The sequence below is a fragment of the Schistocerca piceifrons genome, chromosome 3, assembly GCF_021461385.2.
Source record: "Schistocerca piceifrons isolate TAMUIC-IGC-003096 chromosome 3, iqSchPice1.1, whole genome shotgun sequence".
Lineage (NCBI taxonomy): Eukaryota > Metazoa > Arthropoda > Insecta > Orthoptera > Acrididae > Schistocerca > Schistocerca piceifrons.
In genome coordinates, this window is record NC_060140.1 from 872,739,895 (window position 1) to 872,758,711 (window position 18,817).

Consider the following 18,817-nt stretch of genomic DNA (forward strand, 5'->3'; position numbering starts at 1 on the left):
AACTGGCAATGGCAAGGAAATCATTTCTGAAGAAGAGAAATTTGTTAACATCGAGTATAGATTTAAGTGTCAGGAAGTCATTTCTGAAAGTATTTGTATGGAGTGTAGCCATGTATGGAAGTGAAACATGGACGATAAATAGTTTGGACAAGAAGAGAATAGAAGCTTTCGAAATGTGGTGCTACACAAGAATGCTGAAGATTAGATGAGTAGATCACATAACTAATGAGGAAGTATTGAATAGGATTGGGGAGAAGAGAAGTTTGTGGCACAACTTGACTATAAGAAGGGATCGGTTGGTAGGACATGTTCTGAGGCATCAAGGGATCACCAATTTGGTATTGGAGGGCAGTGTAGAGGGTAAAAATCGTAGAGGGAGACCAAGAGATGAATACACTAAGCAAATTCAGAAGGATGTAGGTTGCAATAGGTACTGGGAGATGAAAGAGCTTGCACAGGATAGAGTAGCATGGATAGCTGCATCAAACCAGTCTCAGGACTGAAGACCTCAACAACAACAACAACAACAACCAAAAGGCCTTCACATTCACACAGGCACAACTCACACATGACCACTGTCTTTGGCTGCTGTGACTGGACTGTGGCCATGTGTGACCACGTGTGTGGAGCTGTGCTTCTGTGAATGTGTGTGTGCTTTCTACTTCAGAAAAGGCCTTTTGGCCGAAAGCTAAAATGTATGGCGGTCTTTTCGTTGTGCATGTGTATGATTCAGCATCAGCTCTACATGCTCAGTCATAAGCAATTCTTTTCAAGATATTGAGTTATTCCATCCTGGATATTTCATTGTTTCATAAATCCACAAAAACTTTTATGAAACTGCATCCCTTTAAAGTGCTTGTAATTAATGTTGCCCAATGTGAACCACATGGAGGGTGTGCACACAGGCTTTGCAAATCATCACGTGGCTTTGATGAACAAAAGATTTTTCATCATACAAGAAAAAGGAGATACGTTTGGCTAAAAAGTGCAAAATACAACATATGCTTCTAAGTGGTTTTACAGTTCTTTATATATCTACATGTAATGGTGCAATTTTTTCACTTTCTTGTTTATTTTCTGCGTCACATGAATAATGAATTCCCCGTCTTTTCTAGATAAGAAATGGAAGCTTATGTTTCCGTTACAACCTCAACAGCATACATACTGAAGAACAGTCTGTCTGCTTAAGTTATGTTAACATCAGTGATGGCAACTGGCATACTGCAAAGGCAAGTAATGGGATTCCTTCACTTTTTCTTAAAAAAATTAAGTTTCTTGTATGTGTAGTTACAATTATTTTTAAAGTAAAGCTACACTATAATCTTGTGGACATATGAGCATTTATTAATCTAACTCATTTGGATTTCAGATTTCACGTTATGGCTCACTATCTATCCTCCAGTTAGATGATGGTGAATTTACTAGATATAATCAGACCACCTCATTTGAAGGACATCAGCTATTAGTTGTTGATAAACAGGAAGGTGTGCATGCAGGTGGAAAAGCAGAGTACCTAGGCATGAATACATTGGAAATTTTTGCTGATTATAAGAATGGTAAGATCTGTTCATAAGTTGTTTCACTCAGTTTACAAATCATGATCAGAGATAAAATGGATATCAGGCACCTATCAAGTATCTGACCTATCTGGCTTAATTTTACTATCTGACCAAATAGCAGATAGTATATCAATATCTGGCACATGCCAATTTTCAACAAATTATTAAAATTTCATAAAACTGACTTTCTTTAATTCACATGTAAGATACTCTAAACACAAATAAAGTCACAATATCTTCAAATAAAAACACAGTTTATTATTAATGTTAATGAAAAATAAGTTAGTACTCATGCTGAAGTATAGGCAAATTATGGTGAATGAACAGAAATATCTTTCCATTAATAGGTAATAAGTGGTTTCACTTGTATTCATAAACAAGGCGTGATTCATAGAAAAGTCTTTTAGGTTGCTGATATATACATTCTGACAAACTTTGTCATATTTGGATACTGTTTTGCATTAGGTGACCACAACTGGATCTTTATAGTTTGTGGAACCTTTTCCAAATACACAATAAGGTGGCAAAAGTCATAAAGTATTTATTTATTTGTCCATGAGACCTTGTTGGTATATAGAATGTACATAAGATGTTGGACATCATTTAATGCAGAATTCTTTCTATCATTTTAGCATCATTAATCTCTTATGGTTACACTACTTATTACTGTTGCATTATTTGTATTTGTTCAGTGATTACAATGTTACTATGGTTTCGGTGGCTAAGACTGGTGAATTATTATTCATACTGGCACATTATTATTTATCAAAATACTCTTTCAGTCTGCAGAAGCAGTGATCAATTAGATACTCCTTTACTGCAGCTTTGAACCTTGCTATGTTGTTTATTGATTGTATGTTACTTGGCAGTTTCCTGAATATTTATTGTCCAAGGTGTAGAACTCCAGTTCAGCAAAGCTTAGTTTTTTTATGGTGCATATGGAAATCCATTTTTTGCCTTGTTTTTGAGCATGTACATCTTCATTTTTGAGGAAGAGTGTGGAATCTGCAGTTTTCTGAAGAGTGGCTTGCAAGATTTTCTGTTTGGCACTTTCTATGATTCTTCTGATTCTTTTTTGGATTCTAAATAGCTTGATGGTATTTGGAGAAGCTCCCTAGAAAATGACTCCATACTTCAGCATTGATTGGACACTTGCATAGCACACACTTTTTAGGTAGTCTTTACTACAGCAGCTTTAAAGGATCCTCATTACATAGCAGAATGTGTTCAATTTTTTGCTAAGATTGTCAATATGACATTATCCTGGACGCACAGCCCAAGAAACTTTGCCAGGTCAACTCTATGTACAGCTTTGTTTGACAGCTGGATATTTATAGTTTGTGGAGCCTTTTCCTTGACACTATGGAAGTTAATTGCTACAGTTTTTCCTTCATTTATGATTAACATATTGTATGTGAACCATTCTGCTATGCTATCCATTGTCTTTGTTGTGTTTTCTTATAGTAGGTTTTCTGATTTTGTAGTAATGAGAAAGCTCGTGCCATCAGCAAACTGGTAAGCTTTTTGACACTGTACGTTTATTTGTAGGTCACTTACATATAGGAGGATCAGCACTTGTCCCAGTACTGACCCTTGGGGAACATCATATTTCATGCCTTGGTAATCTCAGTAGTGGTTTGTGATTTTGCAGCAAGTCAATATGTTGTATTTCCACTGTACGTTTCTATCTGCAAAGCTATGACCTGACCAAGTCATTAGGTATGGCTCTTATGGCTAGTTGATTTAATTTCTGTAGGAGTGCTTCATGACCTATAATACTGAATGCTTTTGACAAGTCAAGGCATACACCAGTGATATAATCACCACTGTCCACTTTCTGGTAAATTTCACTTAGGAATTCAGAGATAACACTGTTGGTTGAGTGGTTCTTCCTAAACCCGTGTTGTGCTGTGGATAGGATTTGATATATTTCCATAAACTCTGCAAGTCTTTCATGGAAGACTTTTCCTGGAATTTTTGAGAAGTTAGACAAGAAGGGGAAGTCCATGATGCCAGTGAACTATTGCGTAAATATGTTAGTGGTTTTTCAATTCATTCACTACATCGTTTTATTATTTTATCAGGTATATGATCTACTTCCGAGGACTGTTTTGTTTTTAAGGTTTTTATGATGGTTAGGCCGTGCAAATGACTTTGAAGCTCATATCACGTTCAAACCCACAGCTCGGCCTAATTTTTTTCAGGCTCGGCCCATTCCTATGGCCCTTCGTGATCAGGTCAAACGGGAGCTGAATCATCTCACTGCTTCAGGGGTCTTGCTTCCTGTCACTTCCAGTGAGTGGTCCTCTCCTGTCATTGTCGTTGCTAAGCCAAATGGTGATGTTCGTCTTTGTGGCAATTTCAAAGCCATTGTAAACGCTCAATGCCTTATCGACACTTACTCTATGCCTCGACCTGAAGAATTGTTCACTAAACTTGCTGGAGGCCAGTATTTTTCTAAACTTGACTTGTCAGAAGCTTATCATCAATTCTCCTCGACGCTGCTTCCCGGCTGTTTCTGGTCCCTAACACACCTTTCGGCCTCTATCAATACCAACGACTGCCATTTGGGGTTGCCAGTGCTCCTGCTCTCTTTCAGCGATTCTTGGAACAATTATTGCTCACTGTTCCTGGGTGTATAAATTACCAGGACGACATTGTTGTCACTGGCTCCACCACTGACGAACATCTTCAAAATCTCCGCACACTTTTTCATGTCTTACAGACTGCCGGTCTTAAGTGTAATCTTCAGAAATTACAATTTTTTCAGGCATCTATCACGTACTTGGGGTTTCAACTCTCTCGGCATGGTATTCGTCCACTTCAGCAAACTGTCGCTGCGATTGATGCCCCTCCTCACCATGCATTTGTTAAGGAACTGCAGGCCCTCTTGGGGAAAACAGCATACTATCACACGTTTTTACCATCTGCTGCTTTGGTGGCTCAGCCGTTGCGTTGCCTGTTGCATAAAAACGTGCCTTTTCACAGGTCCGTGTCATGCGATGTGACTTTCCAGTAATTGGAGACTATGCTGAAACAGGCCCCGTGCCTGGCTACTTATCGACCTGGCCAACATCTTCTTCTTGCCACGGACGCCTCTCAATATGGGGTCGGTGCAGTCCTTGCGCACCATTTTTCTGACAGTTCTGATCAACCCATAGCTTATACCTCCAAAATGCTCACGGATGCAAAACAAAACTATTCTCAAATTGAAAAAGAAGCTTTGGCCATTATTTATGCTCTTCATAAGTTTGGTGTTTTTCTCTATGGATCCAAATTTCATCTTGTTACGGATCACAAACCACATGTTTCCTTGTTTCATCCATCAACGTCACTTCCCGACAAGGCTGCACACTGCCTCCAGTGTTGGGCTCTTTACTTGTCTCGTTTCAATGATGAGATTCATTTCCGGCTGATGGCTCAACATGCGAATGCTGATGCACTGTCTCGCCTTCCCATGGTTCCTGATCTGGCATTCGATAGGGACGAACTTTTGTGTTTTCACCTGGATGTTGCCGAGCAGCGGGTTGTGGACGGGTTTCCCATCACCGGGGACCGGCTGGCGGTTGCTACAGGTTCTGACCCTACCCTCTCCCGGGTTGGGAGGGTTGGCCAGATCGTCCATCCACTAGGACTTCTGACCCATTGCAGAACTACTACGCTTTGTGTTACCGCCTCACGGCTAGGGATGGTGTTATCCTCCTTTCCACCGAAAATGCTTCGCTGCGTGTTGTGGTACCTGCGTCTTTGCGAGCTTCACTCTTGCACCTCCTTCACCAAGTGCACTGGGGTGTCTCCCGTACAAAATCTCTGGCGCGCCGTCTTGTGTACTGGCCCAGCATCGACTCTGAAATCGCACACATGGTCGCTGCCTGTGGCCCTTGTGCATCACAGGCCACTGCCCCGAAGTCATCTTTGTCACCGTGGCCTTCACCTGAGAAGCCCTGGGAGTGTATTCATGCTGACTTTGTGGGACCTTTTTTAGGTACTGATTGGCTTCTCGTTATTGATGCCTACTCTAACTTTCCTTTCATTGTCCATTGCACGTCGCCTACCACCACGGCAACCACCAATGCTCTAGCGTGCATTTTCTCTTTGGAAGGCCTTCCCTCTACTCTTGTTACTGATAATGGTCAGCAATTTGCCCCTTCTGATTTTGCGGATTTTTGTGCCCGTCATGGCATCATGCGTGTCATGGCCCCTCCATTCCATCCACAGTCAAACGGTGAGGCTGAACAACTGGTCCGCACATTTAAGACTCAGAGGAGGAAACATCTGACTTCTTCTGCTGCTGATGATGCACTTCTCCAATTTCTGGCTTCTTACCGTTTCACCTCCATGGGCGACCACAGCCCGGCTGAGCTCTTACATGGCCGACAGCCCCACACGCTACTTCATCTTCTACTGCCTTCCACCTCATGGCCCCGGTGCCTTCGCTTGGCCGGTTCACTGCCGACAACCTTGTATGGGTACGGGGATATGGCAGGTGGCCAAAATGGAATCCTGGCTGCATCTTACAACACCAAGGCCAACGCCTGTGTGAAATCCAGACGGACACAGGTGTTGCAGTGCGTCATTCGGACCAGCTTTGGCCTCGCGTGCCGGCAACACCTGTTCCAGATACCGCTATACCACCTTCGGCTCTACCTGACACTCAGGATACTGGAATCTCTCATTACTCACAACGCAGTCCTCTCACCATCATATCGCTGCCAGCAGAAGAACTGACACCACCAGGAGACGTGCCCATGCAGGAACCAGATGACCACCATCTGTCGGAGCAACTCTACTTGCCTCCTTCTCCTACAGATGTGGACACATCACCCATGTCTCCTGTTATTACAACCGGACTTGCCACAACTGGCCGATTGGTGCACGGGGCCCCAGCAGATTCAACCCCCACGTCTCCTGTCATCTCGACCCATTATCATCGGGTACACTTCCGTCCGTACGGGAAGCCTCCTCCTTGAGACTTTACGGCCTGTCAAACAACACCTATGGACGTTAGCAATCTACAGGCCACCTCCATCAAGACCCATGCAAAAACTTCAAAGGGGGGAAAAGTGTTGTGACTCGCCGATCTTTCAAAGTGCTGCCGCGCAGTTACGCGCATCCTCTACATGCGGCGCTGTCTGCCAGCCATGCAGCAGCAGCGCCGCCTAAGCGGCCAGCCAGCCAGCGGCCGCTAGACTCGGACTCAGTTATGATTTGACTGTTAAAGTGTACACACATCTTACTTGTTTACTTGATCTGTGACTTTCATGTATTGCGTCTTCCTTGAAATATATTTGTTTAACTTGAAGTTATAACAGTGGTGCTGTTGTATTTTGGTTACTTGGAGTAATCTAACTGATTAGTGGCCCACTTATGTTCATAAAACAGCTATTGAAGGTATTTGCTACTTTCCTGGGCTCTGTTATTTTCTCTCCGTCTTGACATAGAGTGATATTGTCATTTCTGTTAGTGACAATGCCTGTCTGCTGTTTCACAACTTTCTTCGTGGCTTTGGTTTTGTTTCCAGCAGACTGAATGTATAGATCATTTGCCTTCATTTTTGTTTCCTTGACAACTTTTTTAAATATTGTCTTGTATTTTCTGTAATAAGCATGAAAATCATTGTATACCTGTTGCATTTTTATAATATCATATAGTTTTTTCTTTATCTTGATTGAGATCTTTATTCCAGTTGTTGCCCAAGATCTGCTTCTATTATTAGACCTCATTCTATGTTTCTTTATTGGGGAATCCAGTTTCATAGTACTTGCTAAATATTTCCATAAATCTGTTGAACTTTTCACATATACTTTCATGTTTCCTTAGCTAACAGTTGTCTGAAGGTGTCTATGTTCTGTTCGCTTAGGATTTGTTTTCTTTGACTAGTTCTGTTGGCATTGTGGGTTTAGGTATTGGTACTGTATGGAAAGCAATATACTGTCCATTATGGTCACTAAATTCTGTTTTTAAATGGTTCCAGCCTGGAAGCTATTTTTTTGTACATTTTTGAATATTTCGTCAATAGTGGTACAAGTAGTTTTGTTAATTCTAGAGGGAAATATTGAATTTAATTGATGAAAGGAGAAAATATAAAAATGCAGTAAATGAAGCAGGCAAAAAGGAATACAAACGTCTCAAAAATGAGATCGACAGGAAGTGCAAAATGGCTAAGCAGGGATGGCTAGAGGACAAATGTAAGGATGTACAGGCTTATCTCACTAGGGGTAAGATAGACACTGCCTACAGGAAAATTAAAGAGACCTTTGGAGATAAGAGAACCACTTGTATGAACATCAAGAGCTCTGATGGAAACCCAGTACTAAGCAAAGAAGGGAAAGCAGAAAGGTGGAAGGAGTATATAGAGGGTCTATACAAGGGCGATGTACTTGAGGACAATATTATGGAAATGGAAGAGTATGTAGATGAAGATGAAATGGGAGATACGATACTGCGTGAAGAGTTTGACAGAGCACTGAAAGACCTGAGTCAAAACAAGGCCCCCGGAGTAGACAACATTCCACTGGAACTACTGACGGCCTTGGGAGAGCCAGTCCTGACAAAACTCTACCATCTGGTGAGCAAGATGTATGAAACAGGCGAAATACCCTCAGACTTCAAGAAGAATATAATAATTCCAATCCCAAAGAAAGCAGGTGTTGACAGATGTGAGAATTACCGAACAATCAGTTTAATAAGCCACAGCTGCAAAATACTAACACGAATTCTTTACAGACGAATGGAAAAACTAGTAGAAGCTGACCTCGGGGAGGATCAGTTTGGATTCCGTAGAAATACTGGAACACGTGAGGCAATACTGACCTTACGACTTATCTTAGAAGAAAGATTAAGGAAAGGCACACCTACATTTCTAGCATTTGTAGACTTAGAGAAAGCTTTTGACAATGTTGACTGGAATACTCTCTTTCAAATTCTAAAGGTGGCAGGGGTAAAATACAGGGAGCGAAAGGCTATTTACAATTTGTACAGAAACCAGATGGCAGTTATAAGAGTCGAGGGACATGAAAGGGAAGCAGTGGTTGGGAAGGGAGTAAGACAGGGTTGTAGCCTCTCCCCGATGTTATTCAATCTGTATATTGAGCAAGCAGTAAAGGAAACAAAAGAAAAATTCAGAGTAGGTATTAAAATCCATGGAGAAGAAATAAAAACTTTGAGGTTCGCCGATGACATTGTAATTCTGTCAGAGACAGCAAAGGACTTGGAAGAGCAGGTGAACAGAATGGACAGTGTCTTGAAAGGAGGATATAAGATGAACATCAACAAAGGCAAAACGAGGATAATGGAATGTAGTCTAATTAAGTCGGGTGATGCTGAGGGAATTAGATTAGGAAATGAGACACTTAAAGTAGTAAAGGAGTTTTGCTATTTGGGGAGCAAAATAACTGATGATGGTCGAAGTAGAGAGGATATAATATGTAGACTGGCAATGGCAAGGAAAGCGTTTCTGAAGAAGAGAAATTTGTTAACATCGAGTATAGATATAAGTGCGAGGAAGTCATTTCTGAAAGTATTTGTATGGAGTGTAGCCATGTATGGAAGTGAAACATGGACGGTAAATAATTTGGACAAGAAGAGAATAGAAGCTTTCGAAATGTGGTGCTACAGAAGAATGCTGAAGATTAGATGGGTAGATCACATAACTAATGAGGAGGTACTTAATAGGATTGGGGAGAAGAGGAGTTTGTGGCACAACTTGACCAGAAGAAGGGATCGGTTGGTAGGACATGTTCTGAGGCATCAAGGGATCACCAATTTAGTATTGGAGGGCAGCGTGGAGGGTAAAAATCGTAGGGGGAGACCAAGAGATGAATACACTAAGCAGATTCAGAAGGATGTAGGTAGCAGTAGGTACTGGGAGATGAAGAAGCTTGCTCAGGATAGAATAGCATGGAGAGCTGCATCAAACCAGTCTCAGGACTGAAGACCACAACAACAACAACAACAGAGAGAAAGTTTATAGTGGCCTATAAATTATATGTTGGAAGAATGGTCATGAGATTTTGTTTTACATTTGAGTTTTTCTGGAAATTTATGTTGAAGTCACCATATACTATTAGATTTTTCTTGTTAGCTTTATGTTTGCTGAGTGTACTGACTAGTTTCTGTAGGAAAATATGTGAGCCTCCATCTGGGCTTCTGTACAAGAAAATTATTATTGTTTTTAGTGATGTTATTTCTGTAGCTGAAATTTAAAAGTCTTCCTCTTTTCCCAATATCTCTAAGGATTTTAAGCAGTGATGTTCAGTGTTACTTTTAACAAAAATGCGTGTCCCACCATGGGCAGAGGATGTCCTACAGACTGATGAGGATAATGTTAATCTTGGTAATTTTGTGACTCCTAACATATCACTACTCAACCAATATTCACTTAAACATATAACAGAAGCTTCCTTGAGCTCATCTGAAAAGGGTATTTCGAAATCATTGATTTTATTTGGAAAAGATTGAACATTCTGATGAAAGAGTATGAATGTTGTACTTCTGTCGAGTTCATGTGCATGTAATTAACCACTTACCTTCTTTTTTACCTGTTTGTTTTCACTACTGGTGTCTGCTTGGTGTTCTTTTCCTGGTGAGGCCATAAAAATCCTTGTTCCTTGTTCATGGACATTTTTTGCGGTTCTTTTGTATTCTGACTGTGGATGTCTTTTCTCCTGTACCTGTGGTTGTGGGGGCCAGTGGGTGGGGGGGGTGGTTACGAGTGCTCAACACCAAGGTTATCAGCAGTAGCTGTGGTTGTATATTTTGACGTTTTAGTTCCACTGCCTATAGGTGTCTCTTTTCTGTATTTCTTCGTAGCTGCACAAGTTTTATCGCAAACAATTCCTAAAGTACATGTTACAGCTTTGCTCAACCAGTTACTCAGTACAGTTTTTGTAGAGACTGGTTCTATAAAGATTGGTTTTCTTGTAATGTGGTCAACATTCTGTATTAAATTCGCTAGTGTTTTAGCAATGAGCGACTTCCAGCATTGTTATAGTGTTGTCCATGTATTGTAAATAGTTCTCTTAACGTGGGAAGTTCGAAGAATGTCATGTTATGATAGGCCTTGCACACTTTTGGAACTGTCTGTTTATTTTTTAAAGCTCCGAATTTATGACTGAGTTATCCTGCAGGTCACATCTCTGTGGCATGCTAGTAACTACGATGTTGGGCACTTTGAAATCACGTAGTTAGTTTTTAAGCACTGTGTAGCATGTTTCCCCTCATGCTGGTAAACATCATTGCTTCCGCCCATGATTATGATGGTATCATTCTTAGATAAATCATTTAGTGAGTTACCGTTTTTTATTATCTCAGTCAAACGTACATTCAGTTTGGTTATTCCTGTAGCCATAAGTGACGTACCGTACTATAATTGTTTATTTTTTCGGCAGTTCTCCCGGCGAGGCTCTCACCAAGCACCATAGCTCATTTTTTTTAACTTCACTTGTTTACTACTTGCTGACATTATCTTGGCCATGTGCACTGAGGTAGATGTGTTTGTATATTTTGAAGATGCAGTTAGGTTGTTTTTTGGATAGTTTATTCTTTGGCTGTCAGTTTGTTCTTCAACTAACACACTGTAATTTTTTCCTGTCATATCTGTTGAATATGTACTGTCTGTGTTAAATTGTATTCGCTTACCGTTAATTGTTTTAGTGGGCCTAATGAAAGCTTTATGTTTTCCTTCAATTGTGTTTACATTTTCTTTTCCTTGTTTGATGCACACACTTCTGTTGTTACTATGTGTATTTGTTCTTAACAGTTTTAGCTCATCTTTTAGTCACAAGATATCATTTATTAGCATTTCAGTGATGAATTGTTCAGTATTTAAATCATAAGTTTTTAATATCTCAGCTGTGTGCATACACTGTTCACTGTCACAGAAACATAACGAATTTTTTGTATTGAGTCACTGGATGCAGAAGGAATGAATCCATAGTTGGGTTTCAGCACAAATTCAGAAATCTTTTATCACTGTTTCATCACATACAAGGCAAGAAACACCCATGTTTTTTTGTTCTTAGGACATGAACCTGTATAACGAGCACCTCGAAGTGCCATCATATTTAAGCTATTATTAAAACTTCAAGGCAACATTGTTATCATTAACTATGAACCACTGGCACTCAGATAGCTGTGTGCAATACAGTTTTTATTGTCACTGTCTTATTCACTACAAATCATCACATAATTAGGAACAACGTTGTGGCATGTCTAATATGGTAGCCATCTTGTAAGGATGTGCACATTTACAGATGGCAGTGCATTGTTGGAGATGTCATTGGTACTCAGATGATTTGTGTGAAAGGCTTCCATGGCCATTATGGCCACACAACAGGAATTAACAGACTTTGCATGTGGAATGTTGTCAACAAGGTATTGTGCAAGTTGGTGGTGTCTCCACAATGGTGTAGGCTGTGCTGTGTTTACATGGAATGGACTGGGTCTTCTGGTACAACTGAACTGGTCACTGACTGCAAATGATTATGTTTGACAATTTGCAGCCATTTATGACCTTCATCTTCCCAAATAACAATGAAATTTTTGTGGATGACAATTCATTCGCGACTGGTCTGAAGAACATTCTGGACAATTTGAGTCAATGATTTGGCCATCCATACCACCTGACATGATTCCCATTGAACGATTATGAGACATAGTTGAGAGTATAGTTCATGCACAAAATCCTGCACCAGCAACACTTTCGCAGTCATGGACAGCTAGAGGGACAGCATGGCTCAAAATTTCTGCAGGGGCTTCCAATGAGTTGTTGAGTCTATGCCATGTTGAGCTGCTGCACTATGCCAGGCAAAAGGAGGTCTGACACGATATTAGCAGATATCCCACAGCTTTTGTCACATCAGAGTAAAATTAACAAATGCAATCAATTCAAACTGTCCTCAAATAATAGTCAGTCTCACATTTGTTTGTTGATTGTTACAGTGACTATTATTAGTTCAGTTACCACTTCATTAAAGCAATCCCAAAATATGTCATGAGCTTCAGGCAAGTCACATTTGATTCAATTTTGTCTCTTCTGCATTTCTGAGTAGGCATTGGAAGTGAACTGCTACTTGTATAAGATTGTTCACAAAATTCCAATAGGATCTTCTGTTGAGCTCTCTCAGCTTCAAGAAACCCCAAATAGTCTGTCTTGAATCTTGGGATTAGATAGATTCCAATCAAGTAATTTGAATCTTTATTTAAGGAGCTGAAATGACTTTCTAATTCAGCTTTTGAACCATATCCTCAGGGGTTCTTTGTGCTGTCTCATCTTTATCTAAATACTTGCTTAATACCGCAACATATGGTATTACTTCAGATATGGAGGAAAGGCCAGACTTTTTTTGTTATTTCAGTGAGCAACACAACAAGCCACAAATACTTTTAAAATGTTTTTATTGCACAGCCATAACTGGTTTTGGACATTCGTGCCCATCTTCAAAAGGCTAAGATGTGCATTTACATAAAAGCTTTCATCAGCAATATGTTATCAGTTCCGCCACTGCACAAGAATATTTGAAACATAGGAGTGTCAATAGATATTCAAATATTCTTGTGCACTGCGGATCTGACGACATGCTACTGGTGAAAAGATTTACGTTATTGGAAATATTAACCATCTGAAAACAGGCATGACCTCTGTTATGGCTGTGGAATAAAAGAATTTTAAATATATATTTGACTGGTTGCATTATTTACTGTTGTTTTGTTGTTCTACATCTACGTGATTACTCTGCTATTCTCAATAAAGTGGCTGGCAGAGGGTTCAATGAATCACCTTCAAGATGTCTCTCTACCGTTCCACTCTCGAACGCCATGCGAGAAAAACTAGCACTTAAATTTTTCTGTGCAAGCCCTGATTTCTCTTATTTTATCATGATGAACATTTCTCCCTATGTAGGTGGGTGCTAAGAGAATGTTTTCGCAATCGGAGGAGAAAACTGGTGATTCAAATTTCAAGAGAAGATCCCTTCGCAACGAAAAATGCCTTTGTTTTAATGATCGTCACTCCAATTCACATATCATGTCTGTGACACTATCTCCCCTATTTCATGATAATACAAAATGAGCTGCCCTTGTTTGTACTTTTTCAATGTCATCCATCAGTCCCATCTGATGCGATCCCACACCACACAGCAATACTCCAGAATAGGGCGGACAAGTGTGGTGTAAGCAGTATCTTTAGTAGACCTGTTGCACCTTCTAAGTGTTCTGCCAATGAATCACAGTCTTTGGTTTGCTCTGCCCACAATATTATCTATGTGAACATTCCAATTTAGGTTATTTGTAATAGTAATCCTTAAGTATTTAGTTGAAATTATAGCCTTCAGATTTGTGTGACTTATCGCATAACTGAAATTTAGCTGATTTCTTTCAGTACTCATGCGAATAACTTCACACTTTTCCTTATTCAGTGTCAATTGCCACTTTTCACACCATACAGATATCTTATCTAAATCATTTTGAAAGTTGTTTTGATCATCTGATGGCTTTACAAGATGGTAAATGACAGCATCATCTGCAAACAATCTAAGACAGCTACTCAGATTGTCTCCTGTGTCATTAATGTAGATCAGGAACAATAGCGGGCCTATAACACTTCCTTGGGGAACACCGGATATTACTTCTGTTTTACTCGATGACTTTCCATCTATTACTACGAACTCTGACCTTTCTGACAGGAAATCATGAATCCAGTTGCACAACTGAGGCGATACTCTGTAGGCACACGTTTGGTTAGAAGATGCTTGTGAGGAACGGTGTTGAAAGCCTTCTGGAAATCTAAAAATATGGAATCAATTTGACATCCCCTGTCGATAGCACTTATTACTTCATGAATATAAAGAGCTAGTTGTGTTTCACAAGAACAATATTTTCTGAAACCCTGCTCACTATGTGTCAATAAATCATTTTCTTCAAGGTACTTCATAATGTTCAAATACAGTATATGTTCCAAAATCCTACTGCAAATCGATATTAGTGGTATAGGCCTGTAATTCAGCGGATTACTCCTACTTCCCTTTTGGGTATTGGTGTGACTTGAGCAATTTTCCAGTCTTTAGATACAGATCTTTCTGTGAGTGAGTGGCTGTACATAATTGCTAAATAAGGAGCTATTTTATCAGCATACTCTGAGAGGAACCTGACTGGTATACAATCTGGACCGGAGGCCTTGCCTTTATTAAGTGATTTAAGCTGCTTTGTTACTCCGAGGATATCTACTTCTATGTTTCTCATTTTGGCAGTTGTTCTTGATTGGAATTCAGGAATATTATTTCGTCTTCTTTGGTGAAGGAGTTTCGGAAAACTGTGTTTAATAACTATGCTTTGGTGGCACCGTCATCATTTTGGGTTTTCTGACAGATTTCGAGAAAGAATTTCGTTGTGGAAAGTATTAAAAGCATCTCGCATTGAAGTACGCACCATATTTTGAACTTTCTGTAAAACTTTGCCAATCTTGGGGATTTTGTGTTCTTTTAAATTTGGCATGCTTCTTTCGCTGCTTCTGCAAGAGCGATCTGACCCGTTTTGTGTACCATGGATGATCAGTACCATCACTTATTAATTTATGTGGTATATATCTCTCAACTGCTGTCGACACTATCTCTTTGAAAACATTCCCCAACTTTTCTACTCTTACATTATCAGATCCAAAGGAGTGAAGACTGTCTCTTAAAAAGTTGTTAAGAGCATTTTTATCAGCTGTTTTAAATAGATATACCTTGCATTTATTTTTGATGGTTGTAGGTGTTACGGTATTCAGCCTAGCAGCAACTGCCTTGTGGTCACTAATCCCTGTATTCGTCACAATACTCACTGTTTGTCCAGGATTATTTGTTGCTAAAAGGTCAAGTATGCTTTCGCAGCCATTTATGCTTCGAGTGGGCTCATGAACTAATTGTTCAAAATAATTTTCTGAGAAAGCATTCAGTACAATTTTGGATGACATTTTATGCCTGCCGCCGGCTTTAAACATATAATTTTTCCAGCATATTGAGGGTAGATTAAACTCACCACCTACTATAATTGTATGAGTGGGGAACTTATTTGAAACTACCTTACTATGTTTTACCTGCCCACATTTAGACGGAAATCCCATCTGTGGTTCCCTGAGACCCTCTAACCTAAAAAAACGCCCAGTCTCTTCCACACAGCCACGGCTACCCATGTAGCCACCTCCTGTGTGTAGTGGACTCCTGACCTATTAAGTGGAACCTGGAAACCCACCACCCGATGGCGCACGTCAAGGAATCTGCAGCCTACACGGTCACAGAACCGCCTGAGCCTCTGATTCAGACCCTCCACTCTGCTATGCACCAAAGGACCACAGTCAGTTCTATCGATGATGCTGCAGATGGTGAGCTCTGCCTTAATCTCGGAAGCAAGACAGGCAGTCTTTACCATTTCCTCTAGCCGCTTGAAACCAGACAGAATCTGCTCCAATCCAAAGTGACACATGTCATTTGTACCAACATGAGCCACCACCTGCAGTTGGCTGCACCCTGTACACTTCATGGCATCTGGAAGCACCCTTTCCACATCCGGAATGACTCCCCCCGGAATGCACATGGAGTGCATACTGGCTTCCTTCCCCTCCTTGGCAGCCATGTTCCTAAGGGGCCCCATTATGTGCCTAATGTTAGAGCTCCCAACTACCAGCAAACCCACCCTCTGTGAATGCCCAGACCTTGCGGGCCGAGAAGCTTCCTCTGGAACAGGGTGGATGACTGCATCCGGCTCAGAGACGTCATCAGCCACAGATAACGCCTGAAACCTGTTCATAAAATGAACTGGGGAGGCCCTACAATCGGCCCCTCAGAAAGTTTTTCACTGCCTGCCAGACTTTGGAATGATCTCCCACTCGACCACGGGTGAGGGTCAACCTCAGTGCAGGCAGTACCTGGGCAGCCACAGCAGTGGACCGATCAGAGTTCACGTGGGACGTGATCATCGTCCCCTGCATCCCCAAGTCCGATCCAAAACAGTGACGCCCCTTGGCAGCAGCCTCAAGCTGTGTGACTGAAGTTGTTGTGGTCTTCAGTCCAGAGACTGGTTTGATGCAGCTCCCCATGCTACTCTATCCTGTCCAAGCCTCTTCATCTCCCAGAACCTACTGCAAACTACATCCTTCTGAATCTGTTTAGTGTATTCATCTCTTGGTCTCCCTCTATGATTTTTATCCTCCACGCTGTTCTCCAATACTCAATTGGTGATCCTTTGATGCCTTAGAATATGTCCTACCAACCGATCCCTTCTTCTAGACAAGTTGTGCCACAAATTTCTCTTCTCCCCAATTCTGTTCAATACCTCCCCATTAGTTATGTGATCCACCCATCTAATCTTCAGCAGTCTTCTGTAGCACCACATTTCAAAAGCTTCTATTCTCTTCTTGTCTAAACTATTCATCAACCACGTTTCATTTCCATACATGGTTACACTCCATGCAAATACTGTCAGATACGACTTCCTGACACTTAAACCTACACTCAATGTTAACAAATTTCTCTTCTTCAGAAACGCTTTCCTTGCCATTGCCAGTCTACATTTTATATCCTCTCTACTTCAACCATCATCAGTTATTTTGCTCCCCAAATAGCAAAACTCCTTTACTACTTTAAGTGTCTCATTTCCTAATCTAATTCCCTCAGCATCACCCGATTTTATTCGACTACATTCCATTATCCTCGTTTTGCTTTTGTTGATGTTCATCTTATATCCTCCTTTCAAGACACTGTCCATTCCATTCAACTGCTCTTCCAGGTCCTCTTTTCTGTCTTTGACAGAATTACAGTATCATCGGCAAACCACAAAGTTTTTATTTCTCTTCCATGGACTTTAATACCTACTCCGAATTTTTCTTTTGTTTCCTTTACTGCTTGCTCACTATACAGATTGAATAACATCAGGAATAGGCTACAACCCTGTCTCCCTCCCTTCCCAACCACTGCTTCCCTTTCATGCCCCTCGACTCTTACACCTGCCATATGGTTTTGGTACAAATTGTAAATAATCTTTTGCTCCCTGTATTTTACCCCTGCCACCTTCAGAATTTGAAGGAGAGTATTCCAGTCAACATTGTCAAAAGCTTTCTCTAAGTCTACAAATGCCAGAAATGTAGGTTTGCCTTTCCTATTTTCTAAGATAAGTCATTAATGTCCTCAGAGTTCACCTGCTCCACATTGCTCCATCAATCACCACTGACAAGTTGTCATATTAATAAACATATCATGAGTCACATGCAATGACATAGCCTGTTTTTATTCAAAAAGACAGTTTGCCATCTAAAAGGTGAAATTCTACCTCATGCTGGTATCTTGTCAACCGTTTTTCTTGACCTAAGCTAAAATGTTTGAAGTGCACTATGAGTACTTACCACTAGCAATCATTCCTGTTACTTCAGCTGGACCGTCAATAGCTCAGTTACAACCTTCTGATGTGAATGGTTGTAACTTCTTTCAGAATCATACTCAGATTTTGAACACCTTTCACTGTTTTTGAACCTCTGTCACAGTGGGTAAATGTATTTTACTTTGGTCAATACCCCAGCAATCTGCAATGGTATTAAGCTCCCTTCCTATGTTATCTCTGGTGTGAGAATCTAGAAAAGACTTTGTAGCAAGAACTCCATGTTCCAGCTGGAATTCAGGACACAACCAACGAGGTGTGCAACTGAGGATGTGGGTTAATACCTTGTTGCTCAGAGTAATAAAACAAGTCAAAACAAGAGAATAAAAGGTTGGTTAAGGCTTTGATACATAACTTGGATTTTTTCCTTCTCCATCACCAGAAACTTGAAATCTGCACTACAAACAAATAGCAAACTTATTATTGTCTCTGTTCATATCAAAATATCCCCAAATTACATGTTTTGTATTTTATCTTGAAATTAACAAATTATTTTCAACAGTAACCTCAAATAACAAGTGAAAGTACTCAGAGAAGTCAAATAGTCAAGTTAGTTAATCAATATCACATTTGCTGACTTCACTAATGAATGACGATGACTGAATTTAGCGGTCATCTGCACCTGGCCTTTGCAATCTCATTCAGACCTACATATTATGGCATGCTCTGGGGCAATGTTCAGCCAAATATCTAGTTACTGGATATTCAGCTGTCTGGCTCAGGGATGAACAGATATCTGGTATCCAGCCAAACTGCTATCCATTTCATCTCTAATTTTAATTTTGTCCACATTTTCTTCTTTTAAAATTACTAAAAGCTTTTCCTATTATTATATAAGAATTACTTTCGTT

General features: G+C 40.4%; 1 protein-coding gene across 1 annotated transcript in view; it reads left to right on the forward strand.

Moving 5' to 3' along the window:
• LOC124789138 (putative neural-cadherin 2) overlaps window positions 1-18,817 on the forward strand; it is a 137,230-nt gene that overhangs the window by 67,597 nt on the left and 50,816 nt on the right. The window contains exons 8-9 of the mRNA XM_047256431.1: window positions 1,116-1,229; window positions 1,370-1,556. Of these exons, the coding sequence (XP_047112387.1) occupies window positions 1,116-1,229; window positions 1,370-1,556 (301 nt within the window). The remainder of the gene's footprint in view (window positions 1-1,115; window positions 1,230-1,369; window positions 1,557-18,817) is intronic.